General features: G+C 41.1%; 2 protein-coding genes across 4 annotated transcripts in view; one reads left to right on the plus strand and one right to left on the minus strand.

Annotated features, from left to right (window-relative positions):
* Positions 1-460: 460 nt before the first annotated feature.
* On the minus strand, positions 461-2,980 carry lft1 (lefty1). Its single transcript, XM_085938017.1, has 4 exons — positions 2,716-2,980; positions 2,063-2,309; positions 1,716-1,958; positions 461-810 (listed from the first exon to the last, which is right to left on the minus strand). Exons 1-4 carry the CDS (start codon positions 2,978-2,980, stop codon positions 486-488), a joined length of 1,080 nt encoding a protein of 359 aa, XP_085794143.1. The 3' UTR covers positions 461-485.
* A 4,972-nt stretch (positions 2,981-7,952) lies between these two features.
* The window catches only part of cdc42bpab (CDC42 binding protein kinase alpha (DMPK-like) b), a 42,267-nt gene continuing 28,901 nt past the window's right edge, over positions 7,953-21,318 (plus strand). The window contains exon 1 of one of the 3 annotated variants that reach the window (XM_085936894.1): positions 7,953-9,302. In XM_085936894.1, the coding sequence (XP_085793020.1) occupies positions 9,125-9,302 (178 nt within the window). In that variant the 5' untranslated portion in view covers positions 7,953-9,124. The remainder of the gene's footprint in view (positions 9,303-21,318) is intronic. The other 2 variants (XM_085936895.1, XM_085936896.1) reach the window with 2 other exon arrangements.

The raw sequence follows: 21,318 nt of genomic DNA on the forward strand, positions 1-21,318 counted from the left end.
GTAGTGCTGATAAATTCTGACACCCCCCCTTCCATTATTTAAATTGCCCATCTCTCATTAGCATGTCAGCCTCAGCATTCAAAAGTGTTCTGGATTTCAATTCATGCTCCACCCTTCATCTCGAGTGCAAAATCCGATAAAGGTTTTCTCCCCCCCACACATCCCCAAAATCCATCCTTAGGTTAACGAATTGAGGATTCAAGGATCCAATGAATGTAGTCAGTTTTAGTGAAACAAAATAGTTTATTTTACCAAACATAAATCCATTCATATATATGTACAGAATTTGAATGACTGCATACAAATTCAAAATAGAAAATCATTTCGAACTGTACAATATATATATATATATATATTTTAAAAAGTGCTCTTGAGAGGAGTGTGCAGTAACTCCCATGTGATTGTCCATTTAAATAGGAAGTACTTTTTATAACCTTTTAAATATAACAGCATCATTTTCAGAGACTCTTTCCATGATGTTGACTTCACACTATGGAGACATTGTCCATGGTGCACGCGCACCTCTCCACGATCATGTTGGGAAACTCTGCCACTTCTATCTCCGTGTAATCGCCCTTCTTCACCAGGTACATAATGGGCAAGGGGGCGCTCTCCGACACCGTGCATCTCCTCTCCCCGTAACCGTAGTTACGCTTAGGCTGCCTGCAACTTCCTGTACACCTGAAGGCCTGATACCCGGCCGGTTCGATGATCCAGTATTGGGTCCACGTGAGGGCGCGGAAATCGACAAAGTACTCCTCCCGGCAACAGGTGCCCTTGCTCTGGGTCACGTCACAGTCACCACGAGAGCTGGAATACAAAGGTAAGAGGCAGGTTAGTTTGATGACTGCTATTCCGTTTGATTTACTTGTCTTTGAATTTTGACTGTTGAATTTTGTTGCTTACATTTTTTAGACATTATTTTAAACATGCAAAACAACATGGCCACCAGAACTGACACTTTTTCCATGCACAGAACATTTTCCATGCAGCCGGCTTTGAACAACATATCTTGCTTTTTTTTTTTTTAATATTTAATTTTTTTTATTGTTGTTATTGTAAAGTTCTGCTGTTTTTTTTTCAGTAGGGCCTTTTTTGCTCCACTGCAAGCATTAATTAATAAAGTCAAGTCAAGTGATAAAATGAAAGACCTCCCAAGTAGAAGTTCCTTTACCGATGACCTAAATTTGTTTGCAAGTCAGAAAGCACCATATTTAATCACTAATTGATATTTCAAATCCGTTATTATTAAAAAATACTTCAGAAAATACGGTAAGAGCAATTGTTTTTGCTGCATGACGACGTATTCTTACACCGCTGCGCAAACTACTTCATTGCGCGTTTTTTTTGTGAGACAGAAAAAAAATCACAATCACCGTCAATCGTCTACTCGAAAGAAAATTACTCCAATGAATACCTAGAAATATAAAACAATCTAACGGTATAATTACGCCTGACGTCATATTCTTACTCCGCCGCGCAAACGTATTTATTGTTCGTTAACTCCAAATCGTTTTAGATGGACGTTGTCCATTTCTTGTTGATTTTTCAAATTCTTCTAGAACATAATTATGCAAGGGGTGCAAAAGGTGACAGGTAATCCCCCCCCCCCCCCCCCCTCCCTTACAAAAAAAAAAAAAAAAAGAAGGGGGGGGGGTGAGAGCTAATTGTCACATCGTCTCAATATCCTGTATATCAAAAGCAGGCGCCTTTACCCGTATTCTTCGAGATTGAGTGTGTAGAGGACGAGTTCGGGTTTTCCCAAGGTGTTGTCCGTCTGCTCCTGGGTGGTAAAGCGCACACTTTTCGCCACCTCCGCCGCGTAGCTGCCAGGTCTCTCGCCCTCGATCCACACCTCCAGGTGCATTGGCGTCCTCTGCTGCTGACTTTTGGACCAATAGTGCACGGCCTGGGTCACATCAAAGCTCTTCCAGCCACTTTCGTGAATTGGGATCAACCTGTGAACACGGGACGATCGTTAATTAGATTTCCTGATCCCATTTGATATTTAATTAGGGCTCATGGGAAAGGACAAAAGCGCAGACTGGATTTAACATATTACCGTGAGTCCACCAGTGAGGTGCGGTTGGATCCGTTTGGCAACTCCTCGACCCAGTAGATGCTGACTCGGGCGTTGCTGACCGGCCTGTGGTTCTTCCTCTCTACCGCTAGGCGTTTGTTGTGCGACACTCTTTGGTACAGTTTGAGCTCGGCCATGGTCACCTCACTGTTTTCTGGGATTATTGACTCCATGTCGAATACCATTCGTTGCCGAGTCGTGTCAGAATATACATATTCGCCGGGAATGTCTATAAAAAAAACATAAAAACAGTGATTAACATCAATAATTGCCATATAGTTCCATAACTGAGATTCGTGCGTAAATTACGCACCGCAATTACGCACTTAAAATGTATTGAATTTTAGGGCCTCAAATTTAATGATTGAAGTATAAAAAAATATATATATAAATTACAAATTCTTACCAGCATTGCCAGGAATTAAAAAAAAAATTATTGAATTATTAGAAATTAAATATAAATTACAAATTCTTACCAGCATTGCCAGGAATTCTAAAAAAACATTATTGAATTATTAAATTATTAGAAATTAAATATAAATTACAAATTCTTACCAGCATTGCCAGGAATTCTAAAGAAATAATTATTGAATTATTAAATTATTAAAAATTAAATATAAATGACAAAGTCTTACCAGCATTGCCAGGAATTCCTCTCAAAATGCCGACCAAGCTCGGCAGAGATCGGCGTCTCCTGCTGTGGTGCATCTTCAGCATTGACAAGTACTTGTTTCTGACATGAGCCGGGACAACCAAATTCTCCAAATCCCTCTTATGGATCTTTGGAACCTCATCCAAGCCCAATTTGCGCAGGAGCGTCTCCTTCATATCCTCATGCGTAAAAGCCTTAGTCAACCCGAGGAAGACGGTGCACAGGACCCAAGCGCGGAGGAAATCCATTTGGAAGATCTTGAAAGAAGGGGGCGGAAAAGTGTGATAAGCAAACGCACAGTAGCACGGAGTCAGCCTAGAGATGGACAGCAGCCCCCTTTTATACTGTCGCGGCTCTCCCAGTCGTTTGCACTTTGTCTAGGGGGGGCAGGGAGGGAACCTTATCAGAACAAAGGTGCGACAATGCAAGGCCATATCCTAAACGGGATATCTAAGTTGCCCTACTTCAAACAGCAACAATTAGACTCGAGTGCCATCACTGTTGATGAGTGTAATTTCTCTCCATTGTTGCATATGATGTCAAGTCTTCATTTATAAATATATTTATATCCAAATTGAGTTAATGAATTAGAAAATCAGTTTTTATTTGAAGCATATGACTGCATCCAATTAAACAGAATAAAAAAGTTCCATTTAAATGCCACATTAAATTTGATGTATATTGTAAATGACAAATTGCATCAGATCTTCCTGACCTTCGAATCATAATTGAATTGAATTGAAACAAATTGTTTCACTTCAAAATAAACAATATTCGAATTCTATCTCACCCCGAGTATCGAGACACACAGTCGTATTTTATTGGCGATATCCACACCTCTAATTGAGTGTGAATGGTTGTCTAGCCCTGCACTATGTTCCTCGTAATTGACTGGCGAGCACTCCAAAGTGTAATCCTCCTTTTTTTTCCCCCCCCAAAAAATAGAATAAATGTCACAGAACTGACGAATTCATGCTTGTTCTTATTGTGTCTGCTCCAGATGTGCCCCAGACAGACATCTCTTGACCCTTTGAACCTGTAATTCCCTTTTCACCATAACACCCTTGTCTGTACACACACCCCAAACTCTGATGTGTACATTCCACCGGACGATGTCAGGTGAAACAGTCTGGCAGCAGTCTGTCACACAGCAAGCTAATTTCTGGCTTTCTGGAGACTTGTTGTTTTTGCCCGGCATTAGGCAAGCGGACGAAGATTGGGTCGTCCGGTCCACGCCCAGCACGCAAGTTTTCCCCACAGGAGGAAATGCAAACCAGCATGGGAGGGGAGCGGTTTAGGATTAGATGTTTATTCCGAGCCCTGTCGCCCATTCTTGGTTCTCTCCCTTGGCAGATTAAAATTATTAGCCAAACAGACAGTTAATCCGAGAGCCGGGGGGGGGGGCTGGTAAAGGATGTGGATTGGGGCAGGCTCTTCACAGGTTGGTGATTATCTGATTCCATTGCGAGGATTTGCCTTGCCTTTTTTGTCACACAAACATTACAAGAGGGTAGCTCTCACTGGCTGCCCACAAGGCCCTGCCTGTGATTGTGTATTGGCCTCTGTTTGCTTAGAGATGTCAGACAGACTGAAGAAGCACACAGGAAGAGCAAATGACAGATGACTGCCAGGCTTGCAGCTTCTGAGCGGGCAGAAGTAGGATTGTCTTTTTTTTTTTTTTTTTTGGTGGACCAGCAGGTTGCTCAATTTGATCCAATAAATCTACCCAGAAAGTTGCATGAGTCAAATAGACCCAATTAGCAGACCTGTATATTTTTTTTATGTTTTCACCCATCAGTTTATGGGTTAATTAATTAAATCATTTTAGAGAGTATGAACACTAGCTTACTAGTATTTTATATTTACTGTATTTGCAAAAGTGTCTACTGACTGTCTATATATATTTATAAATCTTTAATTAATCCCCTTTTTAAAATATGATACTATGAACTGTAATAATGATACTAAGAAAATAATACTATGACACTATAGTATTAAATTGTGCAACAGTTTATTGCTGAATAGCTAATCAGAACTGATTTTATGTTCATTGTGTGATTATTTTCCTCTTATATAAAAGCATGTATAAATCAAAATTTAAATGTATAAAATGCACAATACTATGGGAAATTGATTCTGAGTTTCATGCAGGAGCACTGCAGCTTTTTGCCAACTACTTTGTGCCACACTGGACATTCCGGCGTTAGCGAGGGTGTGCCCGCCAAACATACGGCCGTCGGAATGTTTGGTGGCTAAATTATGCTGGCATAGAGCGCCTAGTGTTTCAGCATCTTTTGGGGGCCGAGATGTGATATTTTTTATTTTCTATCATTTTACCCCAAGGGACTGACCCTAATCCATTTACAATATATAGACGTAACCAATAAACATCAGGGTCAGAGTTCTATGGTAGCCAAGGGTGACAAATATGAACTGTCTCCCCCTCCCTCCCCCCCCTCCCTTCATTCCCCTTGACTAAATGTGTGGCCCAAAGTGCTCAATCAGGTTGTCTGGTACGTTCCATTGTTGAGTGCAGTCAAGAGTCAGTCTAAGTGACTTTCCACTAAAATACATTTGACCTCTCGCTCTCTCTCTCTAATCATTACAAGCCCTAATTTGGCAAATGAAGACGTCCTTTTTCTTTGATGCTTCTCAGTGTTCTTTCCTTCCCATGTCAGTCAGAGACAAGTTGCCTTTTGGTTCAAAGCCACGTACGTCTCAATACTACTAGGTGCCATTTCTTTTCAAAGGTCACTGAACTCCCACAATCAACAATGGAGGTGTTAATTAACATGCAACATTTGCATTCAAAAGGCGTCCAGTTTATAGGTCCTTCCCTTCCATTTGTCCCTTCCAGATGTATTTCTTAGGCCACCAAAAAAAAAATGCTGACTGTGGATGAATGGATGGCTTTTCATTGATTGAAATATACGGGCTTTGCTTTTGCAAATGATATGTAAACACTCTCATTTAAAAACACCCCCCCCCCTCCCCTTCGGACTCTGCAGAGTCAATATTGAACTTGTTGTTTGGTGGTCAGTGCATATTCGGTCATTATTATTCACATGCTTTCCTGATCAATCTGAACGTCAAATATTTGACGAATTGCTCCTTTGCACCATAATGGGGCTCCCACCCAGAGACAGCAGACGTCCAAGGCAATCCTGCAAGTCTGCTCAATAATCATCGATCAGTGGAAAAGCGCCAGACCAGACTAGACCGATGAACAATTATTGCTCAAACGACCCAGTCAAGTACACTAATTGCATTTCAGTTCGGTTCCACTTCAACTAATTCCACGCGGCATTGTAGATTTAGACAAATAGGATCAGACATCATTGGATAGGAGGACTGACCATTAATATTGGCATTAACTTTTAATTAATCGAACGCATTGGTATCTTTTTTTTTTGTATTGAGAAAAAAACACATTATGCAAAATTAACGGAGTAAGACATCATAATCAAGTACACCATTGTATTTAAAACGGAAGTATTCAGTAATGTCCACTAGAGGACGCTATTGTCCCATACTGTAACTCTGATTGTCGGGCAGAAATATATACTGAAAAATACAAAAAAAAATGTCAATCAAATTACCACAATAGGCCATAATTTATATTTAATATAATCTTGACATTTACGTAAATAAAATTCACAATGCAGATATAATTATACTAATTAAAAATGGAAAAATATACAATATTACATGCACACACATACGTACACCCAGAATGTGTTTAGGCCTGTATTTATTTGTATATGTATGATTATATTTGTATTTTTCCCCGACAAATCTAGGAACGTCCCCGAATAATACATATCTCCTCAAATAGTACAGAGGGACTTTATTGATCATCAGCAGAATATATCAGGTATTTAATGGGGTAATGTGATAAAACTGTGAAACATGGTATGATAAAGGTACTTGCCGCCACCTAGTGGCAACGTCATTAATTAAATTCCTCAGTGCCTTGTCGATCTTATTTGTTCTACATATTTTTTTCTTTGACAGGGGCATGTAAAAAACGTAAAAACATCTTCATTTATGCCTCAGTGGGCATCCCGGATGGAATGAGGGTATATTTATTATATGCTTAAGTGCACCTGACAATTTGATGACAGAAACTTGACTCAACTTTCGACAAGGTGAAACCAGGTCTAAGTTGTGGCGCAGGTGGTTTAACGTGATCTTGGAGGATTTGATTCTGGACACACCTAACTCAAACAACAGCTCCTTTAAAAGTGTTCTGCCACTGCTCTCATTTTGTATTTGTTATTTCTGGTTGTCCCTTTCAATAAACATCTGAAAGCACATCTGCAACTGCGGATCTCCCTGGGCATAGTTGCCCCATGTAAAGTGAATAAGATTGCATAACCACTGGCCTCCGTGTGTCCCTCTTGCTAGTCCAATGTAAGACAGCCAGAATTGTGTAAAATATGAGTGCATTTTGGACTTCTGCACATTGACAAACACAAGGCCCCATTCTTGATCTCATTCCACCCCCCCAGCCCGCACCATTAAGCACACTCTAGTCAATGTTGTCTGTTAATCATTAATCGATGTACTTTGAGCTGTGATAAGCACCTCACTTCAAAAGCATGCGGTGTGATAAGTCAGCATAATGAAGAACAAAATGTCTCATGTTGAACTCCATTTGTGTTCAAAATGATTAGCAAATATTCATTTTGGCCTCCTTCGTCATTTAGGTCCCACAATACACCTCCAAACATAATAAGTTCATGTGACTGCAATTGTTTTCATCCTTCATATTGTTGTACAGTACAGTATTACAGTTTTATAAAGAAACTGCACTTGTAAAAAGACAATGCCCCCCCCCCCGCTTGCTATGCACCACGCCACCAGCAGCCTGACAGACAGCCCGCAGTTTCCATTCACATTTTTTTTGACAGCCCCCCAGCATCACTCCCCTCCCCATTCCCTCCCTCTTTTCCGCACAGCAGATGCTGCGACGGGCGCCATGACGGTGATCTGGGATTTTGCCTGCAGAAGCAACCAAAGATGCTACAAGACGAAGAGAGTGGTTCCAAATCAACACCAAGATGGCGGAGTCATCCTATTCTACGCATGAGCGGCAACTTTAACTGTTGTTTTTAAAAGCACCTCTGCGTCTCATTGTTGTTTTTATGTCACTTTATGTTAAAAATTGTAACGTGTTTTCTAAGCGCCTACATTGAGTTTTTACTTTTTAATCCATTGTTCGTATTTTACATAGGAGCTTCGCTTCCCATAATGCAACACGAACCTACCACCAGGCCGGTTTAGAGTATCATCTCAATGTTTTAATGTCTCTGGTAACGGGTAGCTCCGCTGGGTTAAGGCAGCAAAGAATCGACAGAGCGGCGGGGGAGGCAGCAGGCGAAGCAAAGGCGAGGAGGACAAGAGGACAAGAGGGACTTTAGGCTGCGTCCCGTGCTTGGGGAGCAGCGACGCCAGACTTCTGCATTACCCTTGACGCGAGACGGGGGTCCCGTGCAATCTTAAAAAAAAAAAAAAAAAAAAAGAGAGCGAGAGGTAGAGACTCCTGAATTTGACGGTTAACTTCTTTGGAACTCTTTGAACAATCGTCGTGTCGAAGTGGGTTGGAACGAAGGAGACGTTTTAGTTTGAGGACCGACACTGGGATTTAAAGAACATATCTGGCAGCACTGTGTTGCGACAACAAGAGGATATTTGGGGAGGGGGGGTGTAAATTACGAATACCATATGAAAGGGCCCGGTTACGTTTGACAGGCGCGGTGAGCACATGACAAGTGGACCCTTTGAAGAAAATTGGAATGATGACATTTGGCAGTTAAGCGAAGTAACGATAACAGCGCTAGCTTGTAAGCTACTCGGCTAAGGTAGCAAGACTTGCTAACTAAGCCTGTATCGCCCTTTGCATTCCCGGAGCAGAGGAGGGGCATTGGGGGGCTTTGTAGCATTGCGGCTGGAATGGAGAATCCCAAATGTCTGCCACATCTACTCAGGGGAAAGTGTTAAACCGCAACCAGAGAGGACTGATTTTCCATTTTTGTTCAATCAAACAACGGCGTCCAAACCAACCGGCCTGGGGCAGCTAGGCTATGTTATTGGGACGACTAGACTTTTCTCTTGTGCCCTGCGGCGATCAGGAATGTTAACATGGGGAGCTGCTGCACCCCATATACACCCCAAAATGTGGATCTCGAAGCAAAGATCACGAGTAGATAGGCGATACAGCGAGTTTCCCCCATCCGAAAGTTTTTGATCCGTATTTTTTTGAAACATATTCAAGGTGAGATAACTTTTTTCCACCCCAGTGGCCAGTTTGCCCCCACTTCTTTTTCCCCTACCTTATTTTTACCATCATCATCATCATTCATCATCGAACCCAACTGGACTGTACAACCATGTCGGGAGAGGTGCGTTTGAAGAAGCTGGAGAAGCTGATTTTGGACGGGCCCGCTGAGTCCAGTGGCCAATGTCTTAGTGTGGAAACCCTTCTGGATGTCCTGGTGTGTCTCTACGATGAATGCAATAATTCTCCACTCCGAAGAGAGAAGAATATTCTGGAGTTTTTGGATTGGGGTAAGACACTGAGAGCATCTTTGACTGTTGTTTATTTCTGATTTTCCTTCTTTGGCCTGTGCAAGGCAGCCTCATTGTTGTTCTTTTTTTTGGTAAGACGATAGGCTAATAATGTTGCTTGTGCACTGGCGCTCCCTTCCACATCACATTCCTTTTATAGTAGTCGTGGCCTGTCTGCTTTTTTCCTTAACATTAGCACTCCCTAAAAAAACAAAACAAAAAATACAATTTAGCATACATATCCTACTGTTACCCTTTTTGATGAATTTAATGGCACACCCAGAAATATAGTTTTGCATGAAGTTTATATATATATTTGTTCAATGTATGAACTCTGAGAACAAAAGCCCATTCTGAATATAATCAAGTTGAAGTCTGTCAATGAAAGAATTGTATTTGTTGAGGAGATAGATATAAAAATTAATAGTCAGGTAATAGAGCTCATCAAGTAATCAGTTACCAAATTAAGCGATTGTTATTTTTGATCATCGATGAATCGTCTCTGAATCGACAGAATTTCAGCTTCTCTCATCTGAATCAAAATAAAATGATGGAAAGTAAAACTGTTTGAAAAAATATCTTACTCCACAGATTAATCCATTATTACAATCATCATTAGTTGCATCCATAATATTTTGTATTGAAGAGAAATGATATTTTACAAGAAGAACGACTTATTATGAGGATAAACTGTGATTTTGAAAGAAATGTTTTATATTAAAGGACCCAAAGAACAATTACAAATAATAAAAAAAAATCATGCAATATTCACATTTATTCATGAGCTACCACAAATGATGCAGTCATGTGATCATCGTATTCACTGATGCTTATGGTATCCGTAGGCTAAAAATCCCCCTTTTAAAGCCATACACACGCAATGTCGCAGATACTACAGTAAGATCTGAAGGATGGTGACACAGGTAATAAAAAGTCTAGTTGCCCACCTCACATGTACGGCATTATTGTGAACAATGATGTAATGATGTAATCAAGTCCATTATAGCTTCCTGTCACGTCACTCTTCCCATTTAGTTCCGATGGAGTAAACTTTTTGTTTGCAGTCCTCTTTTACACACCAATCACAGTTACATGGCATTTCCTCGCCAAGTTCTTGTGAATTTATTACCAGGGAAAGTGTTTTGTCCGATTTTGTAACTTTTCCATCTCCCTCTTACAAAGAAAAAAAAAAACATCACGTGAAGCTTGGAGGACCACACACACATACTGGTTAGTGTAGAAGAGCTATGCACGTGTGCGCGCCTGTGTGAGTTTGGTTGGTGCATGAAACAGGAATGTGAACAACTCACCTTTTTTAGCTAGTTGCCGGAGCATGCCTGCCCTGCCCCGCATGTCTGGGAAAGCCCTGGAAGCAGGAACAACTATGCACCCTCACAGAAGGGAATGTGGATTAATGATATGCCAGACAGTGAAAGTAAACATCAAGTAGAAAAACTGTTTTGCCCCCAATTTTAATTTGTTCTTTTAAAACACACACAATAGCTTTGATAATTACAGGATAGTAGTTAAATAGTCAAATAGCGGTGGTTCACTTTTGTCTGCCCCACCCATCGTCATCTGTACAACCTGTTGTCGGCTTGTTCTAAAAACCCGATCCCTCTGGGCTGGTACGAAACCGCACGTGGTGGCTCGGTTAGTGTGAGAACGAGAAGACAAGAAGTATTTCGTCTTCCTCTTCTCCATGTCTTGACATCCTTGTTGTCATGGATACATTATCGCCACATACCTGACTCCTATACTGGGCTGGTTATGCGGTATCGGCATCATAGTATCGGTGCATGACGACAGAGATGTGCGATACAGCTTCGGCATCGATCCCAGTCCTTCTAGTGACAGTCCATCCTTCAAAACACCTGTACTAAAAATGATAAGCAAGCACTGTATTAGTTTCACAACTTTTAATTTCTGCTTTCACCCTACAAAACAAATGTCACAGTATTAAGCGCAGGCTACATCTGATTGATGGCATCGACACCGTTTAATCCTACATGCTGTAAAACGGTTCAAGATGGTCTGTGTGAAACTCAATAATGCTCTTAGAATTAGACGGAGACGCTTTTTTTCCAGCCAACTTAAGAATGCAAAGTCAAGGCCCCCACATTCAAACCACAGTCATGAGCCATGTGCACCTTTTTTTATGATATATCAATACAGTGCAATTGTTTTGTTTTCACTCCACAAAAATTGAATGAGGCACAAACCAAGGTAAACATTTAAATTGGGTGTGCTTTTCTTCTTGTTTGGTGACCTCATTTCACCTGAAATGGAGACCCTCCGCATGACCCAAAGCCACAGGCGGAATGAACACGGGAAAGTACGCTGCATCTCCATTGCTCGTGTTTATTTCAGCAGTTGCAGTGTGTCGAGCGGACTTCACTAGTTCAGGCTCGTGCGTTTTTTTTTTTCCCCTTCATTCACAGTGCGGTTTTGCAAACCACACAGATTGACTTGCATTTATGCATGATGTGCCCGTTTTAACCTTTAAACCAAAACAGCTTTCTATGCTTTGCTCCCGCTGCATTATTTGAAGTTTTTATGTATGTACTAACAAAAAAAATTCTGGATATTATCTATTTTAACCTTTTGCATTTGACATAATTCATATTTCATTTCACTCTGACTCATCTTGCTTCTCTAAAAAGCGGCTGCCATGCTAACCTGCAGTAAACCAAACATGGAGGACGCCGCCTGACCTTTTCTCAATCCGCTTGCAACGGCCAGTTGTTCAACCACAGCTGATGTATGTGCATTCGTGCTTCGCCTTCCCAGAGCTCTCATTGGCAGCATGCCCCAGATGCACACACACACACACACACACACACACACACACACACACACACACACACACACACACACACACACACACACACACACACACACACACACACACACACACACACACACACACACACACACACACACACACACACACACACACACACAATCTTGCCGTGTGTATCCACTCATATACAATACACAGCCGCACACTTGTTTCGACTTTTAGCTCTTAAAGTGTTCTCGCTACGGCAATTGTAAATTGTTGTAAATTCGACGTCAAGCCCCTTTGGTTCGACCTCATCCAGAACAAAAAGCCTTGTATGCAAGTCAGTCCCCTTGGCATCTTCTACTTTCTGCCTATTACTAGTAAGCATGTGATAAGACCGCTATGAAGCTAATTCAATACTTGTAGAAGGATTTAGATGACTAGGTCTACATTACCATGATCTTAGTAACAGGCTTGAACATTTTATAGAAACAGTCTCCTAACAGGACATCCTCACAAGCTCTCAGGCAGTTTGGACGTTTCCTGTCTGGTTGTCCGGTGATGACGGTTGGACAGGAAGAAAGAGTAAGAAACTCAATAAGCTAGTTGGGACTAAATGTCCACATGATGTCATTGAAGGAAGCGAGACAGCTGGATCGCATTGTGTCATTGTGTGCTCACTTGTATCCAGCATTGTGATGATGTTGACAAGCGGTTGCAGTCATTAACGTGGTCATTTCCTTGCCCAGTAAATCCAGCTTGCATGTGTCATTTGTGGCGCTGATATAATGGTACACAAAATGGCCGTTTGGTTACACTGTTTGAATTCTTTTATTTATATAAGTGTATGTCATCAAATGCCCATCTCTAATGGAGCTATTCTTTTCCATCGTTCACTCGCTCTATCTGAGACAGGCGTATTTCTAATTGTGATGGCTCATTAGAATGGGGGGGGGGGGGGTTGACTTCCTTTTTTGTGACTCTCAAAGGATACACTGCAGCTCACAGGTCATTAGCCAGGCCCAAAGGACCCCCAGGACCTGACCGCAAATGGCATCTACCCCTCCATGCTTCCCCTTTCCTCTTCCAGCTTTTAATATTCTTGCCCTTTTCTGGCTCATCCTTTGCTTGTGGGTTTGGGTGACCCTTGCTGAACTCGCTGTGCATCATCATCATGAATCTTTGTTAGTTATTAGTTTTATTTTTTTTCCCCCAGCTTATTCTGCTGGGATGTCTGGGAGACAGCCACCAAATTTCAATTTCTCTCTCTTCCTCCTACAGCCTTTTAAAGAACATATATCTAGCGGGATTTCGTAGTTTTGACACGAAGCACACGCCTCATACCTCTGTAACCACAAGTTTGGTTCTCATGAATGGATTTGCAGGTATTAGCTTGAGTTTGGCATACTACTATTATCCAAGTGTCTACATTGATGTAATTAAATTGTCTTCCCGCAAGTCCCACTGGGCATAACCATCATAAAAGTTTGAATTGTAGGGATATTACTCAATGCTTTAGTTGTGCTTTTAATTCCATGTAAACACTTGTCATTCAGAAGGAATGTCTGTTAGAAATGACTTTTCAGTTCGGAAGCCTAATTAGCTAGTCGTTCTGTCTGCCAGCCTAGCTTACAAGTGACACACATCAACAAGTCAATGCCGCAGACTGGTAAACATCTTAAATGCCTTCTTTAAAGTTTCTCTTGTTAACGGGCAACGTTTTGGAAACTTGCCGACTAAGTCCATCCATTTGGGATCAAAGCGATCCGCAGCCGGCTGGCGAAGAGTAAAAGACATTCACATAGTTTTGTCTCTTCCCATTTGCTTGGAGAGGAAGTGCAAGCCAGGAAATGGACGTCAGCGCTGGCCTTAAAAAAATGTCAGCAAAAAAAAATCGGCAAATGTTACATTTTTTTTTTTGTCCATAGTTTCGACTGGAATGGATGTTGACAAAATTTCTTAAAAGTTTGATGTTTCGACATAGAATCGCAAACTCGTTTGAACCTACTCGTATGTTCGTAGTCTTCGCCCTTAATTGGTAACACAAAATTAATTTACTTGATTCGGGCTGAACTGTAATACAAACCAATGATAAAATTGATACGGAAAAAGGATTAAAAGAATGTAATACATTTCAAGTTTCGAGCAAACTTCCTCTACCCGCTGTTAAATCTACAGATTACAGAATCAAAGGCTTCTTGGGATTCAGCCACAAACGCAATTTAGGCTTCTATAGTCCATCCATTTTAAACCATGTCTACACACACACACACACACTATTATATCTCCCAACTAATCTTTTTTTTTTTAGTCATGATAATCCTTTAATATGGGAGATGGCTTTCTCGAGGTAACATAAAAAATTGAACTCGCAATGCGTCCTCTGTGTTTTTGTGGTTATAACACGATCGGAATGGGACTTTGACTGCTGGCTGACCTGCCGCTGTCTCGACCCGAGGACGTAACCTAGTTGAGGCTCTTAAAACCAGAGCCCTCTACCGCGTTGTCACACAACAGGTTCATAAATAACGTGATTTTCTCTGGCCTCCTCCATCTTGGCTTCTCTTTCCTGTTGCAGGATGTTTATCTGTCAGTAGAGAAACAGGCACAAAACCCCCAGTTATGGTTGGATGGGGGGGGGACGCCAAGGAATCCAATCGAGATTGTCTTGTCTCTGCTTCACAGCTGTAGGCATGTACTTATGAGTGAAGAAATACATTTTTTTTTTTTTCCCCAGTTTAGAAGTCTTATGACTTGGAGTTCTGGTGGTTGTTCTTTCGAATCTGTTGACCAGAGTTCTAGAGAAGTGTCTTCCCAAGCTAAGGATGTTCATTCATTCAGTCATTTTCCTCATTGCTTACCAATTAGCTGGAATTCATTTGTGGTTTTAATTTTCGTTTGACACGATTCTAAAAATGTGATCATCGAAAAAACGATTAACGTGCCAAACGTTTTGCAAGCGTGTAACGTCTGTGTGGAATCTCTGCCCCTACATATTATTTTTTAGGGTTCAGCAAAGGCTCCTAACCGCAGGATCTGGCTGCTTTATATCTTTCTATGTTTGCCGCGCATCTCCCCATTGCTTTGAGCAGAGGGCTCAGTTGTGTGTGTGTAAAAAAAAAAAATAGTGCTGACTCAGTCCGCAGCCCCCATTGCTGGGCTGCTTGTGGAATTTGGAGCTGAGGTGCAATGTACGGGAGCACAGCAGCTGTTTGGAAGGGGCCAGATCGACCTCTTTGTCCGCCAGTTCCCCACTCACCCCTCCCTTGCGTTCTGTCTGTCTTTCTTTCTATCCGTCTGTCTGACTCTTCCCCTCATTGTGGATTTCATTGTGCTGGTCAGTGATGGTCAATCGGGTTCCATTCGCGGGTGCATTCTTTAAACGCTGCATTCCTGCTATTGCTGATTTGTTATCATCAAACATCTCAATCAGATGTTTTAGATTTGTTCTCGTGTCATGTTTGACATCTCCTCATTCCACCCCCTGCTCCCTCTTGGCCCCCCCCCGGCGGTGCTGTTAGCTATCCGAGAGCACCATCGACATCGACGCCGTTCATCCATCCTACAGCTCAATGGTGCTCATTGACTTGGTAAAGTCTCATGTGCTGTTAATCTGATAGACCCGCATCCTTCCTCCTCGAGACTGAATCACTCGCATTGTGCGGATGCACTCCGTGATAAAGCGAAATCTCCGTGCACCACCTGACAATCTGTTCAGGCGTTCTCCCTCGAGCAAGATTTCTGTCCTCACATACTTTCACAAAGAGTTGTTGAGGAAGTGGAACGACCGTGATCTGCGCAAGCTGTTGCAAGCTTCGTAAAAAAGAAGAATTCGATTAATCGCCGTGGAAAATTAGACTATTCTTATGTGCAGCAAAACATGTATGAAATTCTTGCTTATGCGCTCGATTAATCTTGTTGCATAATCGATGCAGTTGCTCCTCCCACTACTTGTTCATAGCTGCCACGTTGCAGAATATAAATAAAGACATGTTAGGAATATGATTTTCCTTTTACAAGGATTCATGGAACGTTTCTTTATTGTATTTATCATACAACAAGTACTTTATAAAAACGGATATATATATCACCATGAGAGGAATGCAATTGTATTATAAAATGAAAAAGAAGGTGTGGCAGTCTAGCCTGTTGGGTGAAAGTTGGCATGCTTCTTGGCATGTAGTCGCCGGCGTTGAGAGAGTGTGCACCAAGAGAGGCGGTGTCTACATATTCACCTCGATGGCAACGGGGTCACACTGTATCCACCCACGCAAACGCAATCTACTTATCTATGAGGTCACTTGTCTCCTACCTGTTAGCCCGGCCGCTGTCTGCTACTGTGCCAGAGGCTTGTTTGTTGTCACTGTTTATGATCGTGCCATTCATCCTAAATGGATCAGGATTTGTATTTTTTTTCCAGCCTGTTTAATTCGCGCTGGTTCGTTAACACCGTGAAGTGAATAATGTTGATTTCACCTGTTTAGTAGATTCAATTCATTTTAAATGTTGAATAAAAAAAAGACTGGTCATTTTAGAGAGTAAATTGATCTTTATTTGTTATCTCGAGTGACAGCAGTGGGGGAGTTGAATCTTTATTTTTGGTCTCCCACAATCCGAAAAAGATATTTTAAGAAAATAGAAGAGCAGTGCATGTGTTTATAATGTGTTGAAAAAGCCACCTGAATGCCCCCTTGTTGCTAGCAGTACCAAGCGTGTGATGTCTCTCCCTTAACTCGCTTAAAGATGTTTATTGCCATCCCAGTTAGAGTTTACACAAACACGTAACACATAAACACATAACACGGCGAAAAATACACACATCGTCTATTTAAATGGAAGACACTTAGTTTGAGAAACATCACTAGCTTATGCTAGCAGTCGACGGAAAACCCAATTGACTTGCTAGCAAGAGTTAGCATTAGAATTCATGAGAGGGATTTACATTTACAAGTGTTGGGTTAAAATATTTTACTTGTTACTGATTTATTTTCTGGTTGGTATTTTAAGTTTTTTTTTAAGTTGAGTTTTGGTAGTTGAATAAATCCAAAGTTTTGAACTCGGTTAACGATGTGATTTCAATTTCAGACAAACTGTAATTATTAGAATTTTTTTTTCATGCCTCATGGCAAACTGAGCATTCCCTTTTTTCAGCTCTTTTATTCCCTGTTTTTTTTTCCCCAGACAACGAATGACCACCTGGTAGTGTTAGCATAGCATCTCCCTCCCTCTTGACTCAAAGGTCATAAACAAAAGACTTGTGGATGCTCCGATACAAATGGGGGAATCCATTTATAGTAACGGGTGGACCCGATGTGACACAACCCCTTAAATGGTGCAAAGTCCTTGCTGGGCTGCACCACTTGAGGCACAGTGTGTTGTAACATAGTAACAACAACCCCATCACCAATAACCATGATGTGCCCAGAAAAGGCTTTTGGAAACTTGTGATGTAATATCTGTCAGGATGTTGTTTGAACATGGATGGGATGTACAAATTGCTGACTTTAATTTGTCCTGTGTTAAAATTTATTAAGTACTTCTTTCTCAAAGTTAACAAGGTGCCACAGTAGTTCTACATTCTTGTACGCATAATATGCCAACTTTTTTTTTGTGTGTGTGTGTGTAAAACCACAGAGCTTTGGAAAATGCAAAACAGTCGTACGGATCGGTATTCCTGGCTTTTAGCTTTTAAGGGCCAGCTTTAGAAGCTGCTATAAAGTCACTTGTTCCTGGGAATGCAGGAGAAAATGTTTCTTCTGGCTTCAGACTATCGACAGAAGAGTCATCCAGCTGTCAGTTTGTGTTTTACCACAGTCACAAGCAAAACCTGCATTTGAATTTTTTTTTTCTTCAAATTCCATGTGTATTGAAAACCCTTGGCAGGTTTTTGTATCATTAGTGTTTCTTGTTTTTATCAAATTACAGCATATACAAATCCAAGGCGTCTTGGTAACATCCTGAAAAGCTTCCCACCTTATCTACACATATTGGGAGTGTTTGTTGACTCAGAATTGCATAAATCGACTTGTTTGCAGTGTGGGTTGAACATGTTGACTTGAAACTCCGTTTTTTTTTTGTGTACTTGCATAAACAGACAGTATGCTTGCAAGTTGACACCCAGCGTTTAATTTCTCCTAACAAGAATTCTGTGAAATATAATTTGAAATGTGGAATGGGTGGAAACTAGACTATAGGGAATTTGAATTTGACACCATTTTGTAATTCTGGAGTCATTGCTTGTGCGGTCTAGCATCAAATTGTGTTTACTGCTTCAGAGCAACATAGTGTGCTGTTCTAGTCATGTCCGTTTTGTCCTTCACTTATTTCCTGGAGTCATCAATGATTTAGTGACAAACATTTTGCATTGCAAACTGGGAGTTGGGTTGCTGTCTGGACCTTCGGGCTCTGCCTGCAATGATGTCACAGCTGTCATTCAACAGAAAGCCAGACACCACTCATTTGGGTTAGTGGAGAACAAACAAAGTGGCTTCTGCTGTAAATACGCTAAATTACAATTTCCATCTTTTCGTGGAAATGACCGTAGTGGACAAGAAGAAAAAAAAAAAAAAAAGAGCCGAGCTACTCGGTGAAATCCATCTTGTAACCGTTGCTGTGTATCAATTATGACCTTATGGAGAACTCATTTGCTCATTTTTATGATAGATGCACAGCTTTTTTTTCCCAACAAGGTTATTTTTTTTTCTGTCTAGGAAAACCAGCTTATGAGCTGTGTTCCTTCCAGCGGTCTCGTCACGGTCAGACGACGGGGAAGGCCATCCACAGGTTTCTTCCTCTCCTCGTCTAATCCTGAAAAGTCACCCTCTCTTTCCATCTCTCTTTTCCCCTGTCTCTCTTGAAAACTGCATTTTTGCGTCGTTACCTCACTGCGGTTGTAAATAATATCCGTGATGGCTTCCAGATGTCCCTCCATCCATCCCACTGTGGAAGTGGGAATGGGGTCGGAGTGTGGTGCGGTTGTAAGCGTTGGGACACTTATATACTGTTAACTGGCTCAACTGCTGACTGGTTTCACTGGCCCGACACGCCGCTATCTACACTGTCCGGTATTTGAATACGTTGTGTTCCGAGTTGACCCCGACTGCTTTTCCAGTACCACACTGTCCCTGACTGTGTTTTTCTGCTCCCCATTTTTGTTATCCAACAATCATGTTCTGTTGTAGCTTGAGAGTTCTTTAACCGCAGACAAGAAGCAGACATCATCGTCATGTTAGTTCTTCCAGTGGAGTTCATTAGCCCACTAATTCCTCCCCTGTCTTCTGTTTTTTTTCATTTGCTGTGGTTGATGGATTGATGATGGGCTGTGTTAAACAATGCCCACAAGATACAGACACAGAACACACAAATTTGCAATGCTCAATAAATTTGTTAGAAAACACAATTTTTTTCTTTTAATTTTTTTTTTTTTTTACCCTACTATAAAATAGTCCCACAAAAATGATTGCAAATTATAGTTGTGATTGTGCACGAGCAAACATTACTTTGAATATTATATTTAAAAAAAATTCTAACATTCTAGCAATGTTGCAGAAACACGGTAGACACAATTTGAGGTCTAAAGAAAAAAAGTCTAAAGAAAAAAAAAACAACAACATGATACTTAAGATGTTTTCCCTGAAATGATGTACTGAACCAGCCCAACCCAACAGTCGCATACAAAACCATGTATGAACTTAACAGAGTACTTTAACAATGAAAAATGTACTGCGGCATACATTCATTTTGACGGCTTTTCTGTACACGAATGAAATATCAGTCACACTTACATGCCAACTTGAACTAAACCAAGCCATCAAAATGTACTGAAATGTCTCACAAGTGTGCCATTCTAGCTAAATAAACACACTTTCCTGAAACTGTACCAAAATGGCCTCTTGTTGTGATACCGATGGATGAGCCAGATAAGTGGTCTGGATTTTTAGTTTACAGCACTACTAAGTTTGGCGTCACTCACGTTTTTCCAGTTTCACTGGCTCCTGAAGCCAAACATGCCTGCGTCTTTTTCATAGTGTCGATAGCAAAATTTACCCTTCCATACTCATAGCCGTCTTTCCAACATATAGTGTAATACATTAAACTACTCGCGACTGACATCTTTTTCCAATCTTGACTCACCAACTGCGTCGTCATTCTCAAAAGCTCTCGCAAACAAAGAGCTTCATTCTAAGAGCTTGGATTGACACTTTCCCCAATTATTGCCAGGGGTTCTTGCCACACCTTGTCTTAGCAACTGTTGCTATGTTGAGTCTACCTGTGTATTTTAGATGGATGACAAAACTGGATGGTATTTGCTTGTCTTGTGTTTAAAGCATAGTGTGTTCAATTCAATGGCTGTCAAACAGACGTATTGATTCCCGCGTAAATGTGGGTTAGTTCATTGCTTATTGAAAACAAACAGTATGACCTTACCTTACACACTCAACACCCGTAAGACAAATTCCAATAATAAATTGCATGCCACTAAAACAGGTTCTTACTGTGCTTTGTTCAAATAATCTCTTTGTTGTTTTAATTCCCAAGGTCATGGAATTTCTATGAAACCAAAGAGACAACAGCTCAGCATTTATCTAGTTTTGATGTGGGGGAACTTGGTAGATATCATCGAATGGATGTGAGTTCTTTGTTGTGGCTCGGACCTTTGGGTTTAGAGATGAAAGACATCTCATGTGGTGGAACTCCTGACTCAGCAGACAGCTACTAATCACCTTTTTCCTCTTCCTTGCTCCATTACCTTTAACCTTGTGCCCTAAAATTCATTTTAATGAAGAATTAGACTAGAAGTGAGCACTTGTTTTACACTCATTTGCTCAAGCACTATCTCATTAAGTTACTTTAGATAAAGAAGCTTGGGGGGGGAGATTAGATGTGATGGCCAAGTTGTCTTTTTGAATACTTTTAAGTAAAAAATACCCTCAGGTATCAGGGTGACAGCTTGAGAAGCTCGCAGTAGCAATGTCTAAGGTTGGGGCTGAAATGTGTCTTCATGACCTTCCCGATGATGGAAATGAAGCAATTAACATGTATAACCCATGTGCTCAGTGCTGAATAATTGATGTTGTCTTCCAGCATTTATTGATACGGCTGCCCCCAATGACCGATGCCAATATAGGTTGCCTCGAGGGGGGCCGAAATGTGCTTTATTTACACTTTGCTGGGGTTTTGTTAATTTTACAACGACAAATAATGATTGAAGTAATTAAATAATAATAGCTA

This window comes from Syngnathus leptorhynchus, chromosome 18 (assembly GCF_054491065.1).
Source record: "Syngnathus leptorhynchus isolate UIUO chromosome 18, UIUO_Slep, whole genome shotgun sequence".
Taxonomy (NCBI): domain Eukaryota; kingdom Metazoa; phylum Chordata; class Actinopteri; order Syngnathiformes; family Syngnathidae; genus Syngnathus; species Syngnathus leptorhynchus.

Bases quoted from the DNA above. Each gene is read 5' to 3' on its own strand.
- lft1 (XM_085938017.1), bottom strand. From the start codon at position 2,980: ATGGATTTCCTCCGCGCTTGGGTCCTGTGCACCGTCTTCCTCGGGTTG. The intron at 1,959-2,062 runs GTAATATGTTAA...CCGTGTTCACAG, and splicing joins ACCTCACTGGTGGACTCACG to GTTGATCCCAATTCACGAAA. The intron at 811-1,715 runs GTAAAGGCGCCT...TTTGTATTCCAG, and splicing joins CTCAATCTCGAAGAATACGG to CTCTCGTGGTGACTGTGACG.